The sequence below is a fragment of the Mirounga angustirostris genome, unplaced genomic scaffold, assembly GCF_029215605.1.
Source record: "Mirounga angustirostris isolate CCGP_5_RB_7025 unplaced genomic scaffold, mMirAng1.0.hap1 SCAF_3, whole genome shotgun sequence".
Classification (NCBI taxonomy): Eukaryota; Metazoa; Chordata; class Mammalia; order Carnivora; family Phocidae; genus Mirounga; species Mirounga angustirostris.
The window spans coordinates 135,118,734-135,132,251 of record NW_026991711.1 but is presented as its reverse complement, the minus strand read 5'-3'; the positions used below and the strand labels follow the sequence as shown (position 1 = coordinate 135,132,251).

The 13,518-nt window shown below is 36.1% G+C and overlaps 1 protein-coding gene across 3 annotated transcripts in view; it reads left to right on the top strand.

Moving 5' to 3' along the window:
• Nucleotides 1-13,518, top strand: part of TLK1 (tousled like kinase 1) — a 160,383-nt gene that overhangs the window by 71,851 nt on the left and 75,014 nt on the right. For all 3 annotated transcript variants that reach the window (XM_064586672.1, XM_045868642.3, XM_045868644.3), the window contains one exon: nucleotides 3,012-3,083. In XM_064586672.1, the coding sequence (XP_064442742.1) occupies nucleotides 3,012-3,083 (72 nt within the window). The remainder of the gene's footprint in view (nucleotides 1-3,011; nucleotides 3,084-13,518) is intronic.

The following is a 13,518-nucleotide window of genomic DNA, read 5'->3' as shown; positions in this document are numbered from 1 at the left end:
TAGTGGTCTTTAAAGACTTCTTTTACTTGAATGTTGAATTTTTATTGCTTCATTAGTTGTTGCCTTCTCTCTCTCTTTTTTTTTAAGATTTTATTTATTTATTTGAGAGAGAGAATGAGAGAGAGAGAGCAGGAGAGGGGGAAGGGTCAGAGGGAGAAGCAGACGCCCTGCCGAGCAGGGAGCCCGATGCGGGACTTGATCCTGGGACTCCAGGATCATGACCTGAGCCGAAGGCAGTCGCTTAACCAACTGAGCCACTCAGGCGCCCGTTGCCTTCTCTTTTATCCCTTCATTTGGATAAATGTTCAGTGGATATATGTTGTATGTGTTTTCTCTCAAGTTCATTCAGGCTTAGTCTTCATTTCTGAAACTTTTTTCCCCCCTATTTCTGATGTTTTCCTGAGTTCTGTTAACCTAAACCTGAGTTTTTTGAAATTTGGTTTATGTTGTTCTTTCATGTCTTGAGTCATTTTTGTAATGTTTTTTAGCTCATTCTAAAATAGTAGGTTACAATTTTCACCTATTTTATGGGTGTGTGTTCTTGGTGTGGTTTCATTATTAGGATGTTATTCTGTATCTTCTTTTTTTTCTTTTTTCTTTCCTTATAATAACTTCATGGGATTGACCTAATCATTTTCTGTTGTTTACATTTTTGTGGTTTAGAATGGCTTTTCTTACAGAGCTTCTTCTGCTATTGTTTTAGGGCACTCTTCAGAAGTGTGGCATTTGCTTTCTGAAATTTCTAGGCTTTGCTCCCTTCCTTGGTTTTATCTGAGTATTCTCTTTCCTTTATCTTCATTGTACCAATTGTGCTCAATAGAAGCTAGATTGTTCCAACTAGTTCATAGAGACTAGATTGCTCCAGCTTCTTCAGAGTTCACCATGGACCTCCTATACTAAATCATTATTTGAAAGGAGAAACCCTTTGAGTTAGAGCTTTTGTACTCAAAATTGCTATTTTCAGTGTCTCTATTCTCAGATCTGACAGATACTCTGTTTCCTTTTGCTTCCTCTCATATGACACAGGTCCTGTGGTTATTGGTGATTTGTCTCCACCTGCTATCTGGGGGAAACTCATGGAGATTCCTTGTCAGCCAGTTTTTTGTAAATGTTGTCTGTTGGTTTGGGGTTTGTATTTTTATCTGAGGATTTAGGGATGCTCAAAAATATTGGCGTGGCTTCTGTTTTCCCTGAATCTAATTTACCACTTGTTAATTGCTGTTTATGGTTTGTTTTGTTTCAAGTTTGATAATCTTGCTCTAATTAGATTATACCTTCCTCCAGATAGTGCTGGAATATTAATCAGTTCGAGTGCTGGTTTATGTTGAAAACAGCCTTTAGGTTGTCCAGCATAGTACTAGACATATATCTAATGACTCAGAGTCATCAGTTTAGAAGTTAGCCTAAGGGTAATTGTAGGCCAATTTCCAACCTTTTAATAGTGGGATTAGTACCTACTCTTATCTTTTTTCCCCCATTCGAGAACTTTGTTTTTTGTTTTTTAAATTTAAATTCAGTTAATTAACATATAATGCATTATTAGTTTCAGAGGTAGAGATCAGTGATTCATCAGTCTTATATAACACCCAGTACTCATTATTAATATCACGTGCCTGCCTTGATGTCCATCACTCAGTTACCCCATCTCTCCCACTCTTCTCCCCTCCAGCAACCCTCAATTTGTTTCCTATGATTAAGAGTCTCTTATGGTTTGTTTCCCTCTCTGATTTCATCTTGTTTTATTTTCCCTCCCTTCCCTTATGATCCTTTGTTTTGTTTCTTAAATTCCATATATGAGTGAGATTGTTTGATAATTGTCTTTCTCTGATGACTTATTTCACTTAGTGTACACACACACACACACACACACACATCTTTATCCATTCATCTTTCAATGGACATCTGAGCTATTTCCATAGTTTGGCTATTGTGGACATTGCTGCTATAAACATTGGGATGCAGATGCCCCTTTGAATCACTACATTTGCATCTTCGGGATAAATACCTGGTGGTAGCACCTACTCTTAAGTTGCAGGAAAACAGGGATATTAGGTGGCCTGCCTGTACACGAAGGTCATTCATGCATCATCTTTGTGTGTATGCCATAGCATGTCATCCTCTGATCTAAACATTACTGGAAGACATTGATTTGTTACTGATGGTCCAAAAAGTCTACAAAATAATGAGCATCATAGAAACATATTGGAAACATAGCTGATGTCATCCTACAAAATGATAGCTCATTTCTCTTGGTCACTGTCTAAAAACAATGTAAAGGAAATGTAGTAACTCAGGTGAAGCAATTAAAATGGTAGAGATGGTAAAAGATTTTCTTGAAAGACTAAACCAAAACAAACAAAAAACCAGGGATTGTCCAGTTTGTTGATATAAAGAGAGGCAGAGGGGTGTGGATGGGATGTGATGGAATTTGATAAGATTGTGAAGGGAATTAAGGAGCACAAATAATACTTTTGGTTAAAGGAAGCATCAGTTTTTATATACTGGGTTGTAATTTTAGGGATCTTGTTATCCTAGTAATAGCCCAGTTCCTTTGCTCCTGAATTTGGTATTCTAAAAAATCAGCTAAAACAACTCAGTTCCTGAAACACAGATCTTTATTGATTTGGTAAAACTTTCCAAGATATTTGTAGTGTTAAGTAATTGATATTTCTTATTTTTAAGATTTATCTATTTATTTTAGAGAGAGCGCGCACAGGAGGGGCAGAGGGAAAGGCAGAGAGAATCTCAGGCAGACACCGGGCTGAGCACAGAGCCTGACACAGGGCTTGATCTTATGACCCTGAGATCAGGACCCTAGCTGAAACCAAGAGTTCGTCACTTAACTGACTCTGCCACCCATGCACCCTGATATTTCTTATCTTTACTTCATTTAACTTCCTTGCTTAAAGGAATCATACTTTATTTTCATTTATGAATGTGGATTATTTACCTTGTAGTATGTTTCATCTAAAATTACTCCTAATTTTTACCTTTTTAAAAATTTTTAACAGGCCTCAACAAATAATGAAAGTTCTAATCACAGTTTTGGAAGCTTGGGATCTTTAAGTGACAAAGAATCTGAGGTAAGTAACTTCATTTTAAATATGGTGCTATTAAAGTAAAAGCTGGAATCACCTTTTTTCTTTTAATAGTTTTTCCTCCTCCCCCCCCCCAGCAATCCTTGTGGTAAAGGTTAATGCTAAAGTTTCTGGTAGGAACATTTTGTTCTGCCTTATGAAGCACAGTATTCAGACTGAAGACTGTTTGGCATTAGAAAGAAAATATAGTTTCTTTGGTGACGTAGTTGAACTTCTACATTAGTGGTATAGATGTTCTTAATGGAAGACAGTTACTAGCCATTCATAATTCTAGTAGGCGAAAGTGGTTTTTGAACTGTGTTTACAGTTTTCTATTATTTTTTGTTATACTTCCCTCTTAGCTTGGTTCTGAGTAAGGGTTTGCTTACTTCCTGAGATATAGATAATACATTTTTTTCTTTTTGAAATTTCTTGTCGAATTTCATGCCGTTGGTTTTCATTTTTCATATTTAAAAAATCTGGAAAATCCTCTCTCCTCCCACCCACTTCCCGACCCCACTAAGAACATACATGGAATTTTACAAGTAGGTATTTAGATCCATGGTACAGTTAACATTGAGCATGATACACTTGATGGCATCTGTTTGAAATATGTATGCAGGAAGTTCTTTGGGTTTTAGCATTCATTTGATGCTGCAACATCACTCTTTGTGGCTACAACCTTACAATATTTCCTTTGCTCAGATTATAGACTTCTGTTACTTTTCAGTGCATGCGTGTGTGTGTGTGTGTGTGTGTGTGTGTGTGTTTTCCCTTCAGTGTTAACTTATTTCTCTTTGATCCTTTTTGGTCTTTTTTCTACTTGGGTTAGTATAGATATATCCCCTTGATAACACCAGCAGGTCATTAGCACTCAGTAACTCTTAGCCATTTGGTTTTGGTGTTCAGTGGAAAGAGAATATCAAAGGTGGCATTTTTTTAAGTCCTGTGTTATTGAGAGCATCTAGGAATCTCTCTAGGTAGACAGTTTTGTGCAGTACTGTGCAGGCACCCTGACACTCCAAAGGAGTGTGGCATAGGGTTTTCACTCATCAGGCTTTCCCTTCCACAGAGACAACTGGCAGGCAGCTGAAAGGACTGTGCAAGTGACGGGACTTTATCCGCAGTAGGTTCCCTTGAGGTAAGCGTTAGTAGCCCCTGTAGTACCAGATTATCACAGTTTAGTTTTTTTTTTCAAATTAGCACACTTAAATTAAGTCCTTAAAAATTGTAGGTTTAGATTTAGTCAGAGTACAGCTTTTTAGAAACTATATCAAGAATGTTTTCACTTTTTATCTCCTGGACTTTGGAACATTTCTTGATATTTCCAGATTTTGGTCTATTTAGTAATTTCACATGCCCTTCCTTTCATAGGCTGTTATGTTACAAAGGGCAATAAAATAATTTTAGATATTTCCCTTTTCTCTTCACCAAATCTGATGTTTTTGACAGATTTTTTATAGCAAAACATAGTAAAAGATCATCTGTAACAGGTATTTCTGTGTTCTTTATAGTCTCCCAATATAAGCTGTAGACGCAGCTTTAATTTTTTCAAAGGAATCAGTCTATAAGAAAGTACCACTTCCCTTTAAAGAATTCCAAGAATCACTTTTGATTGTATTTTTAGTTAAAAAAAAATTTTTTTTAAGACCATACTGTAATTTACAGTGAAGTACAATTCGGTTAAGCATTGCATATACTTCGGTTAATTTGTATAGAAATTTTGATATTTGAAGCATTTACAGAAAATCTTAAAAATTTGGGGGCTTTTGCTGGTCTGTGTTCAGCATCAAGAATTTTTACAAATTGTTAAGTCAAGTGGCACAGTATTTTGGAAATGACTACTACAGCTTATACATTTTCCTTAAGATTTGAAGAAGCAATTTTTTTTGTCTTATCATTTAAGAAGCTACTTATCTGGAAAATGATTTCCAGGTTTTATTTCTATACTAGATACTTTAACAAATTTCCTTGGGGTGAAATTTTACACACCTGAAAATACAGGTATTTGTCGATCATTATGTGAAGTTGTTGGGCGTGAACAATTATAGGGTCAAGTACTACTTTCTTTCCTGGTGCACCAGTAGTAAAGTTTATGTAGTATTGTTCTTTGATGTCATTTTATTCTTTTGGTACTCCATCCCCTGATCCATTACATTTTCTTAAATAATAGTTTTTGTTTATATGAAAAATAGTACTGACGGTTTATTTAAAAAAAAAATAGCTTTTCTCTCCACCTCACTCTTCATTCTTTCAGCTCTTCTTCCTGGTATTTATTTCCACATTTTAATATAAATAATATGCATATCTTGAGCTTTTGTTTCTTCAGTTGGGCATTTTCCTCCCACCCAGTACTCTCAGATGCCCAGAACTCCTGTTTTCTAGCTTTTTACTTTTAAAACTGAAAAGCATCTGATATTCACTGTTAAACTCCTTTGAATCTACTTCAACTGAAATTTTTCATTTCAGTTTATATATGAATTACTTCTTATATGGATTTGCCTTTTATTTCTAAATGTAGAATTGTAGAACAGAAAGGTTTTTCCCTTTGTTAATGAAATTGCCTAGTTGGTAGGAAGGTGTCAGTCTTGTTTTTGCTTCATTTTACATCATTCTAGGTCTGTTCAGTATGTTCCAAAAATTTACTGTGTTTTCAGTAAGCATTTATTACATATGTGTTATCTTCTAGCCTCTGTGCCCAAGCAAAGAGAATATAAAAAAATGAATACAATGCAATCCCTACCTTCACATGAGATCACTCTCTAGTAGGACAAACTGCTTCATAAACAGTGTAGACTATGCTATAATAGATGTAAGCACAAGGTACTATGGGAGCAAAGAGCAAGAAACCCCTAATTCCATCTTTGCTGGGGAGAAGGTGGGGGAGAAAAGTCAAGTCTTCCTTTAAAGGAGAGAGGATAGTTGAGTTGTTAGGCTGTGAATTCATCCCAGAAGACAAGGGTAAAGTACGAGAAGACGACAGGCAGAAAGACTAGGATACACTTTTGCTTTTGCATGGAAGCATGGCAAGTAGTTCTGTTCAAGGCATGAGGCAGTGATTCTCAACCCTTAGTGCACTTTTAGATCACCTGAGAAGCTTAAAAAATATACCAAGCTGCCTACTGGTTTGAAGACCTCTGGAATAGGTAGGCTATGCAAGAATGGTAAAAGATAGGTAGGAGTCAGGGTTTGAAAGCCCTTGTACTTCGTAGTAAGGAATTTGGACTGTTGTCTAGATAATGGAGAGCCATTTAAACAGGAGGAACAAAAGGCAAAGTAGAGATGAATAGGCTCCCCCAGTTTGTAGTGTAGAGGATAAAATTGGAGGGAATGAAACCTAAGTTGGGAAGATCATTTAGTTAAGGAATATTGTCTCCTTTACAAAACTCCCAACTTCCACAGTTTAATATTAGGAGGAAAAACTTCAAGTGGGCAGGGTTCTAATTAAAGTGTTCTCAAGTTTACCTTTTGGGCTCTGCCTTCCCCTTCAGATTCTCAAACTTTGGTTAATGGTATTACTCCCCAGGTCCATGCTTCTCAAACTTCAGTGTGCAAGTGAATTACCAACAGTTCCTTTTGTCTATAGATCTGGGGTGGGGGTTTGCATTTCTGACAAGCTCTCGGATTTCCCTAGATTATAAAAGTAGAATCAGTATGGTTTAATGACTGAATGAGGGGAAAGAAGGAAAGGGAAGAGCCTAGGATTATTTAAAGGTATCTAGCTTTAGGTGAATGTTAGTGCCTTTGACCAAAATAGACAACACAGAAGGAAGAAACATAGGTTTGGCATAGAAGATAATGAATTAAATTCTGGACAACACTGAGTTTGAACATCTGTGAATTGACCAAATGAAGATGGTACTTCAGATAGGCAGTAGGAGTTATCTGGAGCTCAGGAAAGAGGTCAGGTTAGAGATGAAGACTTAGAGGAGTTTTTGGCACAGGTGACCACTTTGAGTGGTCATAGGATTCTTGGGGGTGGGTCTCTGAGAGTCTTTCTGGGGCTTCCCAGGGTCAAAACAATTTTTATAGTAGTGCTAAGGCATTATTTGCCCCCCCCCCTTTTTTTACAATAATGCTAAGACATATCTGGCTTTTTAACTTTCATTTTCTCTTGAGTTTACAGTGAAAATTTCCAGTCTGTAATGACACATGATGACATCATCACCCTGACTTACGAATTGTGTACTTGTATATTCTGATGTTTCAAAATTTCTTTAGTTTTAACATCTAGAATAGTAAATATCGATAGTTATAGCCTATGCAAAGCTGAGGCATCCTTGACAGTTTTAAGAGTTTGTAGAGGAGTCCTGGGACCTAAAAGTTTAAAAACTGCTTCTGTGGGTGAACTCATTTTGATAGTGCGTGTAATGCTGGGAAATGTTAGCAGGCGAGGTAAGCGTGCTAGAGTAAGAGTAGTAGTCTGGTAAGGAGGTAGACCGTAGGAAGAAGAGGAGAAAGAGGGGAGAATAAGGAGTAGAACTAAATGTCACAGAAGTCAATTAAGATAATGACTATAAAAAGTGACTAAGAATTGTCACTTAGGCTTAGTTTTAGTAGACTAATGGGAGCAAGATACTAGATTGTAGCCCATTAAAGAGAGCTGGGATAGTGAGGAAATAGTGACAGCAAATATTGGCTACTCTCGGCAGAATCTTCATGATAAGGGAGATGGTGTCTAGAGTCTTAACAGGCTTGACATATTATGTATAGGGAAGGGCTTGTAGCAGAGCTGTAACGACAGGACAAGGAAAGTGCTGAAAAGAGAGGAGAAAATAGAACCAAACTTAACACCTTTTTTGGGGAGGTGGTATGAAATGCCGAGATCCAGAACCTGGGTGGGCAGGTTTCATTGTGGACAGAATTAACTGGGAACAGCTTTTCCCCTGATGGGCAAACTTCCAGCCTAATAACCTTTCTCTTACTCCACAGTGAAATAGAGTTTATCAGCTGAAGGAAAGAATCATGAGTTGGTTGTGGGTGTGAGAATGATGAAAATTTTATGGGAGGGACCAGAAGGGGAGTTTGCAGGGAATGGAGGGAGATGGCCATTCATCTTATTTTAAATGTTTCAGAATGCCTGAAGGAGTTGGAAACAGGATCTGTGCGTATTGTTTGCTGGCCAAAAGTCCAGATTATTTTATGAGGATAAGAGAAGGAGCCCATATTTCTTGGTTATCAGTGTTTTCCAAGTTTTAAAGTCTGCCTGATTCACCTATTTGCAGTTCTTCAAGGACCCATCTCTAACTAAGCACAAAGACCTACTCTAACTTTCTCTAAATTCTTTGCATTTGCCGTCTCCACTCATCTTTACCTCAGGATGCTAAGATAAATTACCTTGTAGCTCGTTTGGAATTTATAATGAACAGTTACACCATAACTCTCCTCCCTACCTCTCCTTTTGGATGTCCTAGGATGTATTTTATGTTACTTTGTCTTATTTTATTTCTTACTAAGGTTGAAATATTTGTGACCGAATATAAATGATTGAATTACATCATCTTTAATAATGTTGGAGAAGCACATTTAAGTCTATTTATACCTGTGTCCTTACATACAACATATTACATAATAATGTTGATAAAGCAAACACATGTCAAATTATTTTATTTTTGCCTCAATTTAATCTTTAATATTCATCTTTTATAATTCTTCTGTGTAACCTGAATCATTGATGTTGAACATTTTATTTTTATTTATTTACTTATTTTAACATTTTACTTATTTGAGAATGAGAGAGAGACCACAAGCAGGGCAAGCGGCAGAGGGAGAGGGAGAAGCAGACTCCCCGCTGAGCTGGGAGACCAACGTGGGGCTCAGTCCCAGGAGCTTGGGATCATGACCTGAGCTGAAGACAGACGCTTAACTGACTGAGGCACCCAGGCACCCCTGTGTTGAACATTTTTAAAAAGATTATTTCTCTTTCTAAAGCCAGTTTTTTTTTCCCCCTTCCTCTTGAGTAATTAATTACCAGTTCTTTAACCCTCTGTCCACTAGCATTGAATTACTGTTTATTTTTGGTCCAAGTACATTTGATTTCTGAGATATTTAGGATTAAGGATTTTAATTATAGGTATATGGAAGCTACGATAGTTGTTGGATCTAGACATTTAAACTTAGATCCATTTTCAGTATTGTAATGATTGTAATGAGAGAAAAATATGATATGGTGCCTTGATTGTCTTAATTTACCTCTAATGTTGATTCATGAAGGTCATTTTATGAAAGTTCTGATTAACTTTGTCATTTGAATTAAGTTTCTAGAAGTGGTTTTGAAACCTAAATGAGATTTTTTTTTCTCATTTGAGTTGAAGTGATGGTATTAAAGATAGTTTGAAGCATTAATTCTTCATTAATTCTTTTCTTGTTCTTTTTTTAAGAAGAATTTTCAAAGGACCACATTATGTATGGTTTCTTATTTTCATATTTTGGATGAAGTAGAAATTAAGAACACCAGGGAATTGGACCTAAAACTGGGTTGGATCTGACTTTAGGAGTGCATTATTTCCATTTCTAGGACTAGTGGCAATTGTTTATAGAGTTCTTTAATAGGTTATTTTTAACCTAAAATCTTTGTTGAAGTAGGTATTTAAAAATTACATATACACATGTATAAATTGATTTAAATGGGTTATATTCTGATATTAGTAAATTGGCTGAATTAGTAGAGTGGTAAGAGTACTTCCTGTTTTTATCTCGTTTCTGCTCATACCCATCTCTACTTTTTATATTTCTTTTTTGCCCTCTTAATAGTGTTTGGCTTAAATGTTTGCTCAGTGAATACTTAGGTATCCTAGATTGATTGGAAATTATGATTCTATTTGAAGATAGAGGTAAAACTGACCTTAAATTTTAGGTTTTAGATAGATTTTTAAAAAAAATTCGTTAAAGTTTTACTTGTCTGTATGTATTTGTTATAATCCAGAAAAATCTTTTTTTTAATGTCTTAGTCTGAATACCCAGTAAGAAAGAAGACTTGAAAAATGAGTTTAGTGATGTGTGGTTAAGTATCACTGAAAGTTACATTTTCATGCCTATTCCTCCCCTAGGTGAATTACCTTGTTTTTGACTTTATTCTGTTTAAATCTGTTCAGCTCCTCAAGATTGTTAGAAAACTAGTTCATTGCCCTCATCAATTTTAAGAAATACTCTTTGTGTCCTGCTGCTTATATTCTTTTCTAAAATATTTTAGCCTGATAAATGATTTTTGTGGTATTCTTCTTGATGGGTTCCTCCATCTTTTCTTATCTTTGTGCTAGTAGTATTTTCTCATTACTTCTTACTGTGTTAGGTGGGCCAAACCAGAAATCTTAGTAAGTATTACTGTGTTAATTGTTTTACTAAGACATTGTATATAACAGTGTTTCTGTATATAATATATAATGCGTAATAACAGTGTCCTCCTGAAGGAGAGTAATCTGTGTGCATCCAAAATAGTGTATAACAGTAATAAAGACATTTTCTCATTAGAGGATTTAAGTTTGTTTTTTTCTCTCCCTTATAAGACTACTAATCATACTTCTAAATTAAGAGATTTAAAAGTTCCTGTGAAATATCTGGAATTACTTTGTAAAATTTCCTTTTATTTAAAAAGAGAAAACTATATTTATTTAATTCTACCACTATACATTAAAGGACATGCTCTTATAGAAGCTATATTCACCAAAAGTTAGAGTGTCTGACCCTAACATATGTATTAGGACAGGGTTCACAGCAAAGGAAGTGGGTCTATCTTGGTTGAATATATATGTCCTTAGTGTCCTGGAAGGAAAAGTGAACTGGAAACCAAATGTGGGTCTGACATTGGCTCTCTGCCTCTTTTTCTGTAAAGGTGGAGGACTATGTGTGTCAGAGTCAACTGGGAAACTTTTTCAAAGGAGAAAGAACTTCCTGCTTGGAAGTTCTGATACACTCCGAGTAGATAATCTTTCGCTTTATTATAAATCATGAAATCTTGAAATAATGTTCTATAACCCATTTACTTAGCCAGGAAATAAATAGCTTAGTTAAATGTTTCCCTTTACACAAATGCATTTAGTGTCAGTGGTTAGTTGTTTTTTTAGAACAAAAACGTTCTAAGCTGATTGATGAAAATAAGATTGGAAGAGAAAAATGCCAAGTCATTCTAAGATACTTTTAAATTGGAACCTGGTATAGTGCTTGACCATAGTGTATACTCAGTAAATATTTGTTGAATGAATAAATCTAACATCACTTTAGTTGTAGCATACTATACAGGTAGTTTTTGTGTCAACAACTACAAATGATTCTTATATATTCATCAAAGCAAGATTCCTTAACCTTAACCTTTTTGACATTTGGGGTTAGATAATTCTTGAGGTGTGGTGGGTTGTCTTGTGAATGCAGTATGTTTATCAGCATCTCTGCCAAACACATTAGATATCTGTAGCCCACTCTCTCTCTCCCCGCCAACCTCCCCTCCCCCACTTGTGAGTCCAGGTATCCAGAGTATCTCCAGGTATTGCCAAATATCGCCTGGTTGAGAACCACCCCATTAATGAAGGAGAGAGAGTAGTTTGAGCATGCTACCTATGGAGCTAGATTATAACTCTTTTACATTTCACATCTCCTAAGTATGGAAACTGAAGCCTAGAGAGGTTAATGAATTTGCCTACAGATAGTAAGTTAACAGTCAAAATTCTAATTCTAAAGTATCTGTTTTGTTTCGAAGTGATGCTCTCAACTACTGTGTCTACACTTTCTCTCTCTGTATAACTAAGATAATGTGTAACTCATTAGATAAATGATCCTAGCTAGTCTTTTGAAAAAAAAAAAAAAAGGTATTCTTTTTTGGAAAAATTTAGATTTAAGATGATTTATAGTAACATCAAATTTGCCAATCCAAGATATCCCTGGACTAACAACATTTCACAAATATTTTATCTGATAAATACTGCTTTTAGTCTGGATTTTAAGGTCAGTCAGCACAAGCTGACATTACTGAGAAGTTTGGCTTCAGTATGTTATACTATAGTAGAGTTTTAAAAATATTAGATATATTTTTAAGTCAGCAGAGCATAGTATGATTAATTCTCATTTTCTAAAATAACAGAGTAACCATGACAACCCATTGGACTTCTTATATCCTAATGAATTTTCTGCTGTATGCCACAATTTGAGTCTTTAATTTTTAATAGAAGATTATGTTAAGAATATTTTTTTTTTTTTTAAGATTTACTTACTTGAGAGAGGGAGAGAGTGCCTGAGTGCCCGCGTGTGGGTGGGGGGAGGGGCAGAGGGAGAGAGAGAATCTGAAACAGATTCCCACTGAGCTTGGAGCCCAACATGGGGCTCTTATCTCACAATCCATGAGATCATGGTCCTGAGCCGAAATCAGGAGTCAGATGCTTAAACAACTGAGCCACCTAGGTGCCCCAAGAATAATTTCTTAATTTTAGACAATTTCCAATGTGGACTATACAGGACTTACTACTGTATATATAGATGGCCTATTGCTAATTCAGTGGCATCATTTTGGAGCTCTTTTTTGTTTGTTTAAGATTTATTTATTTATTTGAGAGGGAAGAGAGAGTCTTAAGCAGACTCTGAGCTGAGCATGGAGCCCGGCATGGGGCTCGATCTGGACGCTTAACTGACTGCACCACCCAGGTGCCCCAGAGCTCTTTAAAAAGTAAGGATTCCTTTGGTCTTTCTCCAGAGATGGTTAACTTTGGAATGGGGACTTCAGCATGAGCTTTAAATAAAAGCTTTGTAAGTGATTATGATGTATAGTGACATCGAGAATCCATGCTAATATTTGAATGATAGAACGATTTCTTTTAAAAAACAACTCACTTTTGGGGTGCCTGGGTGGCTCAGTCATTAAGCATCTGCCTTCGGTTCACGTCATGATCCCAGGGTCCTGGGATCGAGCCCTGCATTGGGCTCCCTACCCTGTGGGAGGCCTGCTTCTCCCTCTCCCACTCCCCCTGCTTGTGTTCCCTCTCTCGCTGTGTCTCTCTCTCTGTCAAATAAATAAATAAATTCTTTAAACAAACAAAATCTCACTTTTTTGGGGTTATATATGTATTGCTATAGAGAATAACAATGGGATACCACTTTTTTTTTTTTTTAAACACATCAGGTAGATATTTAAAGATTGGTGGGCATTCTCACAGTGAAAGTGTAGATTGATACTGCCTTTGAAAATGCACTTTGGCAATATGTTTAAAATCTTTAGTGTGCATATTCTGTGACACAACATTTACTCTTAAAAGTGTCTATCCCAAAGAAATAAATTGTTTAAGGACCTAGGGATTCATGTTCAGGGAGATGTCTATAGAGATATTATACAGGAGTGTTTTACTCCATCATGAGTGTCACACCAGGAGAAAAGTTGTGAAATCACTGTTCTAAATTTTACTATTGTAAGTACTCTCAAAATGCCAACAGTTCCAGAATAAGTTATCTTGAAATTTTG